This window comes from Mus caroli, unplaced genomic scaffold (assembly GCF_978045245.1).
Source record: "Mus caroli unplaced genomic scaffold, Mus_caroli_1 scaffold_15, whole genome shotgun sequence".
NCBI lineage: Eukaryota > Metazoa > Chordata > Mammalia > Rodentia > Muridae > Mus > Mus caroli.
In genome coordinates this window covers 65,888,915-65,905,751 of record NW_028227270.1, presented here as the reverse complement: position 1 = coordinate 65,905,751, position 16,837 = coordinate 65,888,915, and the positions used below count along the sequence as shown (strand labels likewise).

At 47.2% G+C, this 16,837-nt stretch overlaps 1 protein-coding gene across 1 annotated transcript; it reads right to left on the bottom strand.

Moving 5' to 3' along the window:
- Positions 1 to 6,414: 6,414 nt before the first annotated feature.
- Positions 6,415 to 16,596, bottom strand: Thoc3 (THO complex subunit 3). Its single transcript, XM_021180852.2, has 6 exons — positions 16,286 to 16,596; positions 15,547 to 15,703; positions 13,920 to 14,124; positions 11,476 to 11,637; positions 11,264 to 11,364; positions 6,415 to 7,789 (listed from the first exon to the last, which is right to left on the bottom strand). Exons 1-6 carry the CDS (start codon positions 16,550 to 16,552, stop codon positions 7,626 to 7,628), a joined length of 1,056 nt encoding a protein of 351 aa, XP_021036511.2. The 5' UTR covers positions 16,553 to 16,596; the 3' UTR covers positions 6,415 to 7,625.
- Between the last annotated feature and the right edge of the window lie 241 nt (positions 16,597 to 16,837).

The following is a 16,837-nucleotide window of genomic DNA, read 5'->3' as shown; positions in this document are numbered from 1 at the left end:
GCCTCTGCCTCCCAAGTGCTGGGATTAAAGGTGTGCACCACCATGCCTGGCTCTACCTCCTATCTTACCATCGATATATCACTTCCACATCTAACTTTTTCCTAGGATCTGAGATCAAATAAGATCATTATCTCTTTTACCCAATGAGATCTCACCCCAGATCCTGACTGCTCTTTTATGAAACCACTGTATTAGTCAAAGTTCTCAAAAGAGCAGAACCAATAGCATGAGCGTCTCTCTATGAAAAGAGGATTCATTAGACTGACTAACAGGGTGGAGTCCAAATAGTGCAACAATGGCTGGATCCTGATGCAAAGGCCAAGAGCAGGGTAGTTGCTCGGTCCACAGCTGGGTGTTTCTGCAGTGCTAATCTGGAGCTGGAGTCATGAGGAATTCCTAAAGAGCTGCTGTCTTCAGTCTAGTCTGGAAATCACAGAGAAGTAGGTTCTAAAACCACGGGAGGGATGCTTCAGCAACAGGGCAGATGAACTTGACAAAGAGTAAGAACAAGCAGGCAAAAAGTAAAAGCTTTGCTTCTGTGTGGCTGCAAACAGCTCCTCAAATGATCCACTGGCAAAATCCCTCAGGTGGGTCCACAGCCAGCAGCTTGGGTTTTAATGGATTCCAGATGCAGCCAAGGTAACAGCCAGGGTCAGCCATCACAACAGCTACCACACTGAAGTCTAACCATGACTGCATCATGTCCTGACAGGTCATGTCCTGTGACATAGACGACTGACCTGTGCATCTGAGCCGTCAGCACCACGCTCAGGTGCTCCACAGGCTTGGTATCAAGGCTGAGTGGACTCTCCCGCCTTCATCTGTCTGTTGCCTTCTGCTCACTCTTCTCTGAGTACACAGTGAACACACTGGCACCTGTCCCACATAGAACCATGTGACTCCCAGTGTGGACAGTAAAACCCCTACAGTTTCTGAGGTTTATATCTACGCCACCGTTAGGTCTCCTCTACTTGAAGCTAGATCTGTCATTCAAGGCAGGGTCATAACACAGTGGAAGGAACATGGGCTTCAAGCCAATGCACTGACCCCGGGTCCTGGACACAGTCCTAACTTTCCTGCTGAACGGATACAGCAGAGGTTTCCTCCACTCTTTCCCTGTACAAGCCCAGCAGAGGGGCCTCAGATACTTTTCAGTTAAACCAACAAAGACCATGAGGCTGTTCAGCTGCCAGTCTGGAGATGCGGTCCACCGTGAACACTCAGTAAAGAGCTGTTCCAGTCACAGTCCTCATCACCTTCAAGATGAATTTCACAGTGACATCTCATTCCAGGAGAAAAACTTTCAGGTTGGCTTTGATTCCCATTCTGGTACAGCTAAGACCACGTTCTAATTGCCTGCACTCAAGGGCATCACCGGGTGCTCTGACTCTTTGCTCCGTCTGCCCCCTACTCCCTGACCAGTGTCATTAACAGCGGAGTTAGGAAAAGCATGAGCTCGCCAGTCATTCATGGCAGCCTCTGAGTGAGTGGTGACCAAGCATACACAGGTGACTCTTGGCAGGTTACCATGGCACTGCTATTTGAGTGACATCTCATACCCAGTCTTCTTTCCCTGACTTATAAAAGATGAAGATATTAGATATCTTTAAACTCACAACTTGGGGATGGGGACATAGCCCGGTTGCAGAGCGAGTGCTTTCCCCAGCATATGTGAGGTCCTGGACTGAAGACCCAACATCCCAAAAATACAGAAATTAAACATTGTACCTCCATTTGGCAAGAACTTCAAACATAAAAAAAACAAAGGTAAATCTTAATTGCTGATTCAACAGTTTTCAATACACTGTGGATTCAATGAAAATGTCCCTTGGGCTGGTGAGATGGCTCAGTGGGTAAGAGCACCCGACTGCTCTTCCGAAGGTCCAGAGTTCTAATCCCAGTAACCACATGGTGGCTCACAACCATCCGTAACGAGATCTGGCGCCCTCTTCTGGAGTGTCTGAAGACAGCTACAGTGTACTTACATGTAATAAATAAATAAATCTTAAAAAAAAAAAAAGAAAATGTCCCTCATAGGCTCCTGTATTTGAAAACCAGGTCCCCACTGGGTGGCGCTGTTTCAGGAGGTTATGGGGCACTTAAGGAGGTACAGCCTTGCTGGAGGAAGCACATCGCTGGGGATAAGTTCCGAGTTTGCAGGTTTATAGCCTCGCATATGTCCAGCCTGCCCCTCTGCTCTGCATTTGTCCTTAGATATGGGATGGGTCAGCTGTCTGTTCTGGCTGCCATTCCTCCTCCAGTCATTACTGACTCTCCCTGTGGAACCATCAACCAAAATAAAAGTTGCTTTCGGTCATGGTATTTTATCACAGCTATACAAAGTAACTAATACAGTGTGAAGGCTGTGGGAGGAGATCCTGAGAAACACTGGATGTTCCTTTGCAAGTTCCGCCCCAACCCATCTTTATGAAAGTCTATCCTAGACCACTTTCCTTCTCCCCTTGGCTCAGAGCATGGAGAATGTCCTTCCTACAGCAGAGTGTGCACAGCATCAGCACAGCACCCGCATGACAAAAGGGGCTTGTTACCAAACACCCGTCATGTGCTGGGCATCGTCCTGTGCTGACAAGCTCTACCCTAAGCCTCTCTGTTATTGCACACATTTTACAGAGAACCACGTGGCTCAGTGGAAGAGCAGCTGCCCAGTGTGTGTTTGGGTTTGATCGCCAGCACTCCAAAACAAAATTCAAAAATGTGTTTTAAAAGAAAGAAAACTCACAAGGGTGCAGCAGCTTATCCAGATGCTTGAGGAGAGGGACCTAGGCCATCCGTCTCATCCTCCTCACCCGCCAGCCTGCCTTACATGCTCACCGTGCTCACTGCACATTGGCATTGAGTCTCCTGCCCTGACCCTCCTCCTCCCCTCCAGTCTTCACACTCCACTGTCTTCTCCACCCGGCTGCTGCCCTCTTCCTCATGTGGCCTCTGCTCCACACAGGAGGACACAGTACAAGACTTGCATGGAAACAACCTCCTCCTCTTCTTCCTCTTCCCCCTCCTCCTCCTCCTCTTCTCCCCTTTCCCTCTTCCTCTTCTCCCCTCTCCCTCTTCTTCCTCCTGCCCCTCCCCCTCCCTCTTCTTCTCCTTTTTCCCCCTCCTTCCCCCTCCTCCTGTTCCTTCTCTTCTTTCCTTTCCTCCTCCTCCTCCATTCCCCCCCCCCCAAGTGCCTCAGCTACCTGGAGCTCTGCCCTCTTCCCCATACTGTCCACTAGCAAGCAGCTTTGAGTTACACTCTCCTTGTTCATCACAAACCCATTACAGATCCAAACAGGCCGTGAGCAAAAAGTGCCTCTAACAACGTTTCTCCGTGCCCACCTGCTGTGCCCAGGTGTGGTGGCTCAGTCTTCTTCTGGTGTGTCACTACTGGCAGTTAGAGGTGTCACCTGGACTGTGCCAGTGTCAGGGGAGAAAAGGCAACAGGTTACCTGCACGTAGGTACTGAGTCTTCAGTGAGCTCCAGTGGAAGGCATCTCTGCTCCCTACTCTTAGGACAGGGTTGCCCTTTCAAGTCTGAGGGTTTTCTCCTCCACAGAGGGTTGACACTCCATGGTTCTCTCTTTCCATGATTAAGCCTTCAGGGAAGGAATCTACACTTCAGAGTTAAGGGACTCAAAAACATACCAATAACTTGTCTTCTTTTTACATGTGTGTTTTGTCTGCATTTATGCATGTACACCACGCACACAGTGTCTGTGGAAGCAGAGACAGTGAACTTCCTGCAACTGGAGTTATGGATAGTTGTGAGCCATGTGTGGGTGCTTGGAACAGATCCTGGGTCCTCTGCATGAGCAGCAAGTGCTCTTAGCTGCTGAACCCTCTCTGCAGGCCCTCCCTCCCACTCTTTAAGCCCACCCACACATCACATTATACTCCCATCAGTGCACACGGGCACACACAGGCCTTTAAGGATCTGAGTCTCCTGTCTCCCAACCCCCAAGATGCCACATCTGTCTTCTGAGCGCAGCATTGGGCTTACTGAGTTCCTTTGATCCGCTTCTCTGCCCACGGATACCAGCATATACCCAGGACTCGCTGCCCTGCCTCCTCATCCCCTCTGCCTCTGTCCTATCTTCAAGCCTTGCCTTGAACCCATTAAAGAGGCAGGACAAAGGCTCCTCACACACACCTCAGGAAATCTTACCATGTAACATCTCATGCCATCACAGTACCAGGGCTGCCACAGCAGTGTCCTCATCTCACCCCCAACCCCCACCTCCCAGAGATAGGGTCCCGGTATTGTAGTCCTGGCTGGGCTGAAACTCTATGTGGACTCTACCTCCTATGTGCTAGAATTAAAGGTGTGTGCCACCATGCCCAGCTAAAAGTTTCTATCCTTTACCTTTTCCTACCTCCAGGCCAACACACGATATAGGTCAGAGAACAGTAAATACGTCTTACCCTGCCAAACAAAACCCAGTCCTTAGTCGACTGTCAGCCTCCCACCAGCTCTGTACCACAGAATGCACTGGAACCACGGGGAGCCCTGGGTCGAGGACACACAAAGTCATTCTTCTGATGGACAGGACGTCCAAAACTTCCTAGGCAAAGCTGGGTTCAAGGTTTGTCCCAGCACTCAGGAGGCAGAGGCAGGTGGATCTCTTGAGTTTGAAACCAGCCTGGTCTACAGAGTGAGTTCCAGGACAGCCAAGGATACACATGAAAACCCTGTCTCTATGAGATGAAAATAACAGGACAGACAGACAGACACAGACAGAGAGAGAGAGAGCGAGCGAGCTCACAAGCAAGCAAGCACTGTGCAAAGACTGCCACTAAGGGGAGCCCTTTCCCCAGGGGACTCGTGTACAGCTGTAGACCTCCGCCAGGTGACAGGGGATCTCTAGATAAGCAGTGCGCACCTCTTTACCCAAACTGAGGGAACTGAGGGTGGAAAATTCCACACATATGAAGACAGAACCAGAAACCAGTTCTCCTCCAACACTAAGGGAAACAGGTACAGTAGTGACCACAGGAATTAAAAACCAAGAACAATGTGTCCAAGTGTGCTTCGGTAACAGGAACACCACTGGACATGGGCTGTTAGGAAGGTCCCTGGCGGGCTGTTAGAAAACCAACAGAAACATTCCTGAGCCCAAGACTGAAATCAACAGATCACCTCACTAACCGGGGACCCAGGGCTTTCATCCTGTGAAACACGATGACTGGCAATCTGCAGACACATCTAGGCCTTCTAGTCAACCTAGATCTGAACAAGATCACATGGTGACTAGCAGTGTTACCCATAATCCCCAGTATCATAAAGCCAAAAATACCCTCCACACTGGCTCAAAGACACACTGCCTCAAAGCAACAAAAAACATTTCAGAAACGTTTGAGGACTCACTGCATGGTGGTGTTTGGCAATGTCTAATTTAATTTCTCCATGGAAATAGTAGCATGGAGGCCAGATGACAGTGCTGTAGAGCTGGTCCGATCCTCCCACCACGAGGATACTGGGATCTGAACGTAGGCTGTCAGGTTTGGATGCAGGTGTCTCTACCCACTGAGCCATCTCACCAGCCCTGCAGAGCATTTGCCTTACGCAGCAAGGCATGGTCAAGTAGAAGGTAAAGGCCGATTCTTAGATGCTCATTTGCTGACTTCTTTAGCGATGTTCTTAAAGCGCTGCTTGTCCTTACCAAGAGTGACTTCCGTGATGCCTGGAACAGAATGACCTGGAGAAGGAGCTCAATAGCTTGCTCTTCTCTGTTGCCCTTAACAACCTGCGGGTGGGTACGCCTCTGGGAAATCTCCATTGCTTCTTCTCGCCACCTTGTGGTTTTAAAAGTATAAACTGAGAATGCAGACAGGACGCAGGAGGGACTTCGCCTTTCAGCCGCCCGGGATTCAGTCCATCAGGGACACCTTCTTCCATTCTCACTGGTGACAGAGTGCTTACTCCAGAGAGGTCCCGGCAACAATGGTGACACCTGCCTATAATGGTAGCATTCAGAGAGCTGAGGCAGGAGGACAGTGAGCTCAGGCCAACTGTACACATACTGAGAACTTGCATCAAAGCAGTTAACTGGCTTTCTTCCATCCCTGTGTGCTGTGGAAGTTCACTCCCGTCAGTCAGATCATCCATATATGGCCTCACTCCTACATCTCCTGGACCTTGACTTCATTCTAATTTATCTCAATCTGATTTTGTATTTGTCTGTTTTACAGTGTTTGTTTGCCTTAATGTGCTCTAATATAAAACCTGGTGGAACAAGGCCAGATGTGCACCCGCTCGTATAAACAGATGCTTTTAAAATACCGCAGCAGCCAGCAGTGCAGTTCAGGAATCTTGCTTTGAATGATAGACTGGACCATAAGCTCTCAAATTTAAGACCAAAATAGAATTTAAAACTGCAGTATCTTCCTGGAATAAAGACAGTAACTTTAGACACCTCATAACGAAAGCCAGTTTTATTGAATGCTCAGTTCTCAAAATCTTTTTCAAAAATCCCATCCCTATGCTGCTACCCTCCCTCTAAACCAGTACCGCCTAAGCAGCATGTCCAACAAACTCTGCCATGGTCAAATCCAGAAAACAGGGCACTCCCAGAGGGAGAGGGCATGCTATGTACTCATGTGATGGGCTATCTTGGCTGTCAACTTTGACTGCGGCATCTGGAAACACCGAAACCCAACCAGCAGGGCACACCTGTGAGAGATTTTCCTTGATCCTCTGAGGTGGGAAGACCCGCCCTAAATCTGGGACACACACGCTGGTGGCAGCCTATATAAAAGGACAGGGAAAAAGCAAGCTATGGCTTTTCCCCTGCTTGCCCTCACTCTCACCGCCTGGTTCATCTACCCTGCTGCATTCCTCTGCTGGTAACCACAGAACCTACTTCTTCAGGATTCCAACAACGATCAGCAGCTCTCCAGGAATTCCTCAGGACTCCAGCACCAGATTAGCACTGCTGAGACATCCAGTGAACAACTGAACAACTACTGAATCCTTGGCCTTCCCATCAGGAGACAGCTGGACTGACTACCCAGACCACAGCCTCTAAGCCATTCTGATAAAATCCCATACGGAGACACAGATATATACACAGACAAACAGATGTTCCACATCAGTTCTGTTCTTAGGCAGATAGTCTACCAGTTTTGTTCCTCTAGAGAACCCTAAAACAAAACAGACCATGACCTGTACTTGCAAAATCCTCATTAGCTAGCTGTCAGCAGGTGGGGAGGGATGGAAACTGCTAACACAAAATACACCAACACAAAACCCAGGAGGTGGGGCTGGGGATGGAGCTAATGTGGGGCACTTGCTCACCACAGTAAAGCTAGTTCAGTTCTCCAGTACCACAGAGAGGGTTAAGGTATGCTCAGCCTGACCAAAGAGTTTTGGGTGGTTTTGATTTTTGGGGGTTTTTTTTGTTTCTTTTTTTTTGTCATTTATGACATTTATAAACATTTACAGTGCCTACAAGTCCAAAAGACTACATTGAACTATACAAAAGGAAGGTCTGCACCCAGCCTCCTCTCCCATCAGGTCCTCTCAGGAGTCATTAGGAAGCCAGGCCTCCTCTCCCTGAAAGGTACAGTCATTAGGCAGCCCATAGTCCACCTGGCCTCCTGCCTCCTCTCTCCTCTCGCTGTCGGCCCTCTCAGGAGTCATTGGGAAGTCCAAACAGCTTCACAGTTCCAGCCTCCCGACTGCTGTCATATTTGCCATCTTTGTCATCACAGGCAAAAGCCAGCAGAGGCCTCTTGGGGTGCCAAGCCACGGTGAAAGTCGGGGACTCACACTGCACCTCCCATAGCTTGTCTCCTACGGAAAGGAACAGAATGTTATTAAGTAACACATTCATTAAGTATTTGACATACAGATATGTCACACACAAGTAGGTGACAGGCAGATTAACTTATGAGTCTAGGCCTCTATACTCCCTGGAAAAACAATTTCCATGGCTTGCTAATAAGCACCTTACAGACAGCTTGTCCTTACTGAATGCCAGTGACAATTACCAGCTATGGTTTGCTAAACACCTTACAGACAGCCTGTCCTTACTGATTGCCAGTGACAGGCCTGTAAGGCAGAGACGATTCTTAAATGAGAGGGAATAGTGGGGTCTTAACAAAGTTACTAAGAAAAACGAAGGCATAGACCTCATATACCACAAAGCCTTGCAAACAACCTTTTCCCAAAAGTTTACTTCTAATTTGTTGAAATTATACATGATTTCTTTCAGGTGTGCTCCAAATTTTCTCCCTAAAAGTTAAGACTTACAACGTGGGAGCTGGAGAGATGGCTTAGCAGCTAAGAACATTGGCTGTTCTTCTAAAGGACCCACATTCAAATCCCAGCACCTACGTGGCAGCTCATTGCCACCTGTTTAACTCCAACCCAAAGGGATCCAGCTCCCTCTATGAGCAGAAGGCACACTGTTATGCCAGGCATACAGGCAAAACAAAACAGACAAACAGCAAATAAATGGTTTGGGTTTTGGTTTTTTAAATAAAGACATACAGTGTAGTACCAATATAAAGTTCCTGGATATGCTGAATGGTACACATCTAACAAGCCAACTATATGGCCTACCAATTATATTGTATACTATTAAAATGTGTTCATGTATATGTGTAAGTACATATTTTTGTTTTATATATATATATATATATATATATATATATATATATATATACACACACACACACACACACATACATGAAGTGTTTAAAGTAATTCTATGTCAGGGACAGCCATCTCCAGCTTCTCTGAATTCCTCCTAGGCTCTGTGGACACACCCTGTAGTTCCTGGTGTCACTACCACACAACTCGCACTTTTCTTTAGGTGCTTAATTCTGTATCATTTGTTATGGATTTGGTTAAGATAAAAATTTACACAACCCAAGAAAACCAAAGCAATCATGAAAACACCTGAGATGTCCCTAGGTAACCACGCAGCTTTGCAGACTTGAGTGCTGTGAGCCAGCTTACGTCAACTTAACAACAAGCTAGCCACTGGAGTGGAGGGAGCCTCCACTGAGAAAACACCCCCACAAGAGTGGGCTGTAGGACATTTTCTTAATTGGTGACTGATGGGGTTGGGGAGGGGTGACACACAATTAATTGTGGGTGGTGCCACTGCTGGGCTGGTGGTCCTGGTTCTATAAGAAACAAGGTGAGAAAGCCATGGGGAGCAAACCAGTAAGCAGCACCCCTCCACGGCCTCTGAATCAGCTCCTGCCTCCAGATTCCTGCCCTGCTTGAATTTCTGTCCTGACTTTCTTTGATGATGAAGTGTGATAAGAAGAGTGAAACAGGGGCTGGAGAGATGGCTCAGCAGTTAAGAGCACTGACTGCTCTTCCAAAGGTCCTGAGTTCAAATCCCACAACCACATGGTGGCTCACAACCATCTGTAATAGGATCTCTTCTGGTGTGTCTGAAGACAGCTACAGTGTACTTACATATAATAAATAAATAAATCTTAAAAAAAAAAGAAGTGTGAAACAAATAAACCCTCTTCTTCCCAGGTCACTTTGGTCGGTGGTGTTCATCACAGCAGGAACAACACTAACTAGGATGAGTACCCTTGAGCTATAATAGCTTACTGCAAAGCTAATCCCTAAACCATGCAGTGCTAACCGTGGGAGGCTGAGACCACCATCCCAGGCGACCAGCTCAGACAGACCAGTGCCAACTGGGTGGTGTGTCTGAACGCTGAAGTAACTGTTAAAATGGAGTTCTATTCTATAGATAATCAATCAAAATCAAAACTCATTCTTATGTTCTTTCAGACTTAACTACAAAAAATATTCAGGAATTATACCTAATGTTATTTACTCCAATAAAAAAATGCATAGACAGAAAAAAAAGACTGAAAAGAAGTGTACAAAAAGTTAGTCATATTTATTGCTAAAGAATGGACATACGGGCCAGGCGTGGTGGTGCACGCCTTTAATCAGCACTCGGGAGGCAGAGGCAGGCGGATTTCTGAGTTCAAGGCCAGCCTGGTCTACAAAGTGAGTGCCAGGACAGCCAGAGCTACACAGAGAAACCCTGTCTCAAAAAACCAAAAAAAAAAAAAAAAAAGAATGGACATAAAAAGAGGCAAGGCTAGCAAAGGAGTTCACGAGGTAAAGGCATTTGCCAAGCAACCCTGGTGACCTGAGCTCACCCCCAATGCTGGTGTCAGTAACTGGTTGTTACCCTGTCCACATTCTGATATACCCAAGGTCACATGAAATTCTCAGGCTGCTTTGTCTGAGTTCTTTGAGTACAGACTGCCCTAAAGGCCCTGTGTTGCTGACCCAAGATCAATAACCAGCCCTTTACGATGCAGTCTACATGGTGCAAACAGTTCAGTAAGACTGTGCTGGTCAGTTTGAATAGAAAACAATCTGCTAAGGGTACCTCAGTGAACTTATGTCTAGATTAGGCATGCCTGAGAGGCATGAGCTCCCTGAAGTGGGAATACCCGATGGCTGTGGATCTCAGGGGACCCTGGACTGAATGACAGAAGGGCAGCTGAGCACAAACACGTCTTCATGGCTCTCTGCTCGACTGTGGCTGTAGTGATCTGCCAGGCCTGACATGATGAGCTGTAACCTAAGAGTGAGCCAAAGAAGCCCTTTCCCCACAAAGCTGCTTTTCCTAAGGGCATTTTATCACAGCCACAGGAAAAGAAACAAGACAAAGATTATCACAACTTGTTGATAATTACACAAAATTCATCAGAAAGATAAATATTCCATGTTTGCTCTCATTTGGGGGTCCTAAATTTTACAGATAAATCATGTATTTACAAATGAGCAAGGAACACTGAAAACTGACAGGTGTCAGAGCCAGGCAGTGGGGTTTGGGAGGAGTTCACATAAATGCCTGTTCTTTGTGTCTAATTTGAGAACATTTTAGCTCGGCATGAGGATGTTCTACTTTAACCCCAGCACTCAGAAAGTAGGGACAGATCCTCTCTGTAAATTCAAAGACAGTCTCATCTTCATCAGGGGTTCCAGTCAGAACTACAGAGTGAGACCCTGTCTCAAAACAAAACAAACCACCTTTTTAAAACTGTATTTTTAAACAGTGGAAGAAATCATGCAAAAGCAAAGTGTTCCCTTCAGACCTGGCACTCGGCTCTTGTCCTGCCCTCCGACAGGAAACTGACAGTCCTATCAACAAATGTCTCAACAACACAAACCCATCTGATACTACTGGTGAAGTAGCAGTGTACAGAGCTAAAACGTGAACAGAAAAAGCCTAGGCCAGATACTAAACACAAAGGATTCAAATTAAGATACCTGTCTCGACTTCAGCTATATCAATGAAATGGTCCTCCGAAGCCGACGCCAGCATTTTCCCATCGTGGCTAAAACTGAGGGTCCTCACAGGCCAATCTAGTCTATGACAGGATGGAGAGAAACATCAGTTACCCCCCCCAAAACATCTGAGTTACCCCCAAATGAAAGAGGAAAGGTTGATTTCCCATAGGAAAAGACTGTCAGTTACACACCTGGAAAAGCACCGCACGCACACTAACTCGTCAACGTCCCAAAGGCTGACCAAGGCATCTGCACTTCCTGTGGCAAAGTATTTCCCCATGGGGTCAAACTTGATACAGATGCAGTTAGAAGGATGGGCATTGATGGACTGCACAGGCTTCAGTTCTGGGTAGCTGAGAAACAAGACGCATAGCCGTCAATGTGTAGAAGAGGGCCAAAGCACTAAGATACCAAGGGAAAAAACAGTAACAAAACTTCCCTAAAGGAATAAAACAAAAGGTTTGCTCAAGTACAAGAGCACAACACAGGCCTACATATACATGAGCAGGGACCATCTAGCATCTAGATGAACCAGTAAGATTACTGCACCTCACAGAAAATTAGACATCTCTAGACTTCTTGAGAGCATCACTCTGGGGCAAAAGAAAGGGCAGCACACCTAAGACACAGAAGCAAAAAAGCAAATCCAGGACTGTTATACCTAGCAAAACTATCCAATACACAAACACAAATAGCGAGGTACAGTATCTACAAGTCTACAGATATAACTCCTTCAATATCCTCCATTAATATGATTTTCGTTTTGTTTTGTTTAACGTGGGATTCTGAAGTGGAAACTTAAAGGTTCTTTGGAAAGTCAGTTGTGTTGGATGGTGTTTTGCTGGGGCAAACACATAACATAGGTTTTTCCTGAAGCAGACACAGGAGAAAGGATGTTTTGCTAAAGCAAACACAAGAAAGGACTGGTGAGGAAGGATTCTTCACTAATGATGTGTGTCTGTCAGGACTCCATGGAGAATCACACCAAAAAACTTCTGGTGGTGTGCTGTGGCTTCCAAGGACTCATGTTCTTTGGCAGAGTGATGTCGGCTGATACAGACTCATGTGGAGTTTTGCTAAGACAGACTCATGTGCTGAGGTAAGACACATGATGAGACCTGTGGAGGACGCATGATGTTGTAGGGAGTACAAACAAGACTCAACGGAGGAATGGGGTCTGCTTGAAGAAAGCTAGCTCTATAACGATTCTCACATCATCGCTTCTACTTATCCTGTTTCCTCCTGCTGACTCAAGCCGATTCTGCTAACCTCGCTGTCTCTGCTAGGTGGTGCCACTGCTGCTAATTCATGCTGCTAGCCTGACTCTACCGAACTAGACTACTGATATATTCGTGAAGTATTTACTAGTGGATCAAGCTGCCGCTGCTGACCTGTGAACTGAACGGCTGATTTCCTGACAACGCAGATGGGAATTGCTCCAAAGAACAATTTCTAAAAAGGTCTATTTCCCCCGTATCCTTTCTTTTCCACTACCTCTAGTGAGTAGTTGGCTAGATGGGAGGTTAAAACATTTAAGAGCCATCATTCAAAGTAAGCTTTGAAAAATGAGAAGCTACAGGACTCCCAGCAAACGTCACCCTCTCCATCAAAGTGGCGATGGCCATCTGCCCTGCATTACTCACCGGCACAGCAGCGAGCAGAGCCCCATGGCCCTGATTCTTCATTTTACATTTTCGTTTACTTATACAAATGCTCACTAAAATCCCACTGTTAAGACCAGCACTAGGAAGGCATTAGCAATTCAATGGAAAACAGTACAAACACAGTCCTCTCTACCATGAAATTGCTAATGCAATGAGAAACCGAGATGATGTGCACATTAGAATACAGAATTAAGAAATGCTTCCTCCTGGGGCTGGAGAAATGACTCAGTGTAGGAGCACTGGCTGCTCTTCCAGAGGACCCGGGTTTGATTCCCAGCAACCATGGCAGCTCACAACCATCTGTAATTCTAGTTCCAGGGGATAGGACACCCTCACAGGAACATACACGCAGGCAAAACACCAAAGAACACAAATTAAATAAACAAATCATTAAAAAAAAGAAGGGGGCTGGAGAGATGGCTCTGTGGTTAAGAGCACTGGATGCACCTCCAGAGGACCAGAGTTCGATTCCCAGCAACCACATGGCAGCTCACAGCTGTATCTAACTCCAGGTTCAGGAGACCTGACACTCCTATCAACCAGTCAGCAAGCACACGAATGGTGCATAGACATACATGGCAGGCAAAACACCCATACACATAAAATTTTTTAAAAAAAAGAAATAGGAAGGGCATAAGATACACTAAAACCCTCTAATCTTGGAGAGGCGAGGATGAAGTGACTTTGCTAGAGGGAAAGTGATATTTAAGCTGAAACTTTGAGAGAGTGAATTAGCCACAATTCAAGGTGCATCAAGTACCCTGGGCTGGCTGGCTAATAATTGAACGTTTACAAGCCTCAGTTCCCTCTGGATCAACAGGAAAATGTATAATCAGTATCAGTAAGAATTCATAAAATCCAGACTGCCTAAAAGAAGGTAGGATTTTTTTCTTTAATACTCTCTATCTTTCAAGTCTTTTGGGACAGGCTCACAGCTAACAGAGGTCTGACAATCCCGGGCAGCACCTCACCTGAGGATGTTGATGCAACCGTTGCCGTTGGTCAGGAAGAACATGTTGTTGTCGTTGTTCCACGAGATTTCATTGACCTCAAACTTGAACTGCTCCTCCGCTTTGGAGCGGTGTGTCTTGGCATCAATGAAGGTCACGACGTCGTCCTTGTTGCCCACAGCGATGGTCTGCCCGTCGGGACTCCAGCAGATGTTAATGTTCTCCCCTGGGAACGCAGATATAATCCGTCAGCAAGCTCACCTTTGCCCATCAGCCTCCAGAGTTCATTCTGCTCTCCTGGAAAGAAGATCAGAGCTACCTTCAGCACTTACTCCTCACCAAATCAATGGAAGGAAGCTTCCGATGACCCAGAGGCAACCGTGAGTCTAGACATTTGTCAAAGCACCACCCCACTCCAACCCCTGGTACCAGTCTCATCAAAGTCACGCGTGTCCACACTCAACACAGGTTAAAATTTTCAACTTCATTAAACCAAAAACACCTTTTTTTTTTGTACTTTACTGTCTATAGTGCAGTTTAAAATCTATCAGAAAGTGTATCAAGAATTCTATTGTGGGAACTTGGTGGTGGTGATACATGCCTTTAAACCCAGCACATGGGAGGCAAAGGCAGGTGGATCTCTGAGTTCATGAGTCTAGCCTAGTCTACACAGTGAGTTCTACGATAGCCAGGGCTACACAAAGAAACCCTGTCTCCCCTTCAAAAATATATGTGTGTGTATATATGTATATGTGTGTGTATACACACACACACACACACATTTTCTCCACTGTGGGGCTAGAAATGGCTCAGTGGTTAAGAACACTTGGGTTTTTTTCCAAGGAGACCCAAGTTCAATTCCCTGTACCCACAATCCACAATCACCTATAACTACATTTATAGAGGATAAGACGCCTTCTTCCAGCACCTATACACATGTGGTACGTGTACACACGTACACATACGTACACATACACACACACACACACACACAGATGAAAATCTAAAATCAACAAAACTGCCTGCCTTACTTTGGGTTTTACTGCTGTGAAGAGACACCATGACCAAGGCAACTCTTATAAAGAACAACATTTAATTGGAGCTGGCTTAAATGTTCAGAGGTTCAGTCCATTATCATCAAGGTGGGAACATGGCAGCATTCAAGCAGACACGGAGCAGGAAGAGCTAAGAGTTCTACATCTTAATCCAAAGGCATACAGGAGAAGAGTGGCTTCCAGGTAAGCCAGGATAAGGGTCTTAAAGCCCACACCCACAGTGACACACTTCCTCCAACAAGGCCACACCTAATAGTGCCACTCCCTGGGCCAAGCATAATCAAACTACCACACTGCTTCTTAGAACACAGCCTTTAAACAAAACGCTCAACTTGCCAGATCGCCCAGGGTTTCTCAGCCATTGTAACCTGCCGGAATCTCCCAAACTCTCCACGCCTCTGGACACACCACTCTTGTATAGCTTCCACTGCTCTCCTATACATCTACAGCCTGCCAGAAAAGTGCTCGAATTCTGTTCCTGTCTTCTCCAGACAAACATATACAACCCATCCTGATAACCTGCACTTGCTACAAAGATGCTTGCTGCAGATCACACTAGCTTTTCCTCCCGAACCCCCTCTCTCTGAACTCACCTTTCGTGTTCACAGTGGCGATGCATTTTGTAGTCCTCACATCCCAGATGCGAATGGTTTTATCTCCAGATGCAGTGACAAAGAGGTCAGGGTTGCTTGGGTGCCAACACAGCTGGTCCACGCTATCCCCGTGGCCCCGGTAGTTGTTTTCTTTGACCTTAAAAGAACAGAATCCAGATGCCACTTTTATCCAAACAGTGGTACCTTGAAACCAGCAAAGATCTGGATAATTTAAAACAGAAATCCAATTCTTTTTCCAAAACTACACCACCACCACCTCGCCGCCCCCCACACCCCCACCCCATGAACCTCTCTGAGCTTCGACTTTGGCCCTTCCTGGCCTCCCTTCTTTCTTTTTCCACCACCACTTCAACCAACCTGTCCTGCGCTATCATTTTCAAATAAAGCCTTCCTCTCCACCCTAGGGGCTCTACCACCCCATTAGTCCCTTGCCACTCGTCACCAGGGCTCTTCTAGACCCTCACCACTTTCTGCCACCTGACTTCAACCTCCCCCGGCCCGCAGCCACGTCACCACACCTCTTTACTGCCACTAAGTTCGCTCTCTGCTCTCTGCTCTCCGCCAGGCAGCCTCACCCCCTTCGTCACCGCAACTCTTCCAGCCCCCTCAAACCCATTCCTCATCACCGCCAACGACAGGCCATACCCCTACCTCTCCTGCTTTTTCTCCCTCCGCACACAGCCCTCTTCTCCGCCAAGCCCGTGCCCTACAAGCTCACCAGCCGGTCCTTCTCCAGCAAGAACACGCTGGCAGTCTTGTCGAAGGACCCCGAGGCCAAGCGACGGCCATCGCAGCTCCAGGCGACCGAGTGCACCTTGGCACTATGCGCCGGGAATTCGCGTGTCTTGCTGTGGCCTCGGAAGAGTTCCTGCATCCCGAGCACGTAACGAGACGGGCCACTGCTCACTGAGCACCAGGGAGCCATCGAGCCGGGGCCGCTCTGGCCGAGGGCCGAGGGGCCCAGGACCGCAGCGGGCGCCGCCATGCCTCCCTCTTCACGGACCGCGCGCCGGAAGCTGGAGACTCTGAGTCTGGCGCCGTCGCCCTGCGCATGCGTTGAAAAAGCGCCGCGTCGCTCCGCGCTGGCGCCTCTCACTCGCAGAACTACAAATCCCGCCATGCAGCGCGCGTCCACCTTTCCCTCTTGAAATAGGACTGATTCTTCCTTAAATTCGCCTTTTGTTTTGTTTTGTTTTGTTTTGTTTTGTTTTGTTTTGTTTTGTTTTGTTTTGTTTTGTTTTGTTTTGTTTTGTTTTGTTTTGTTTTGTTT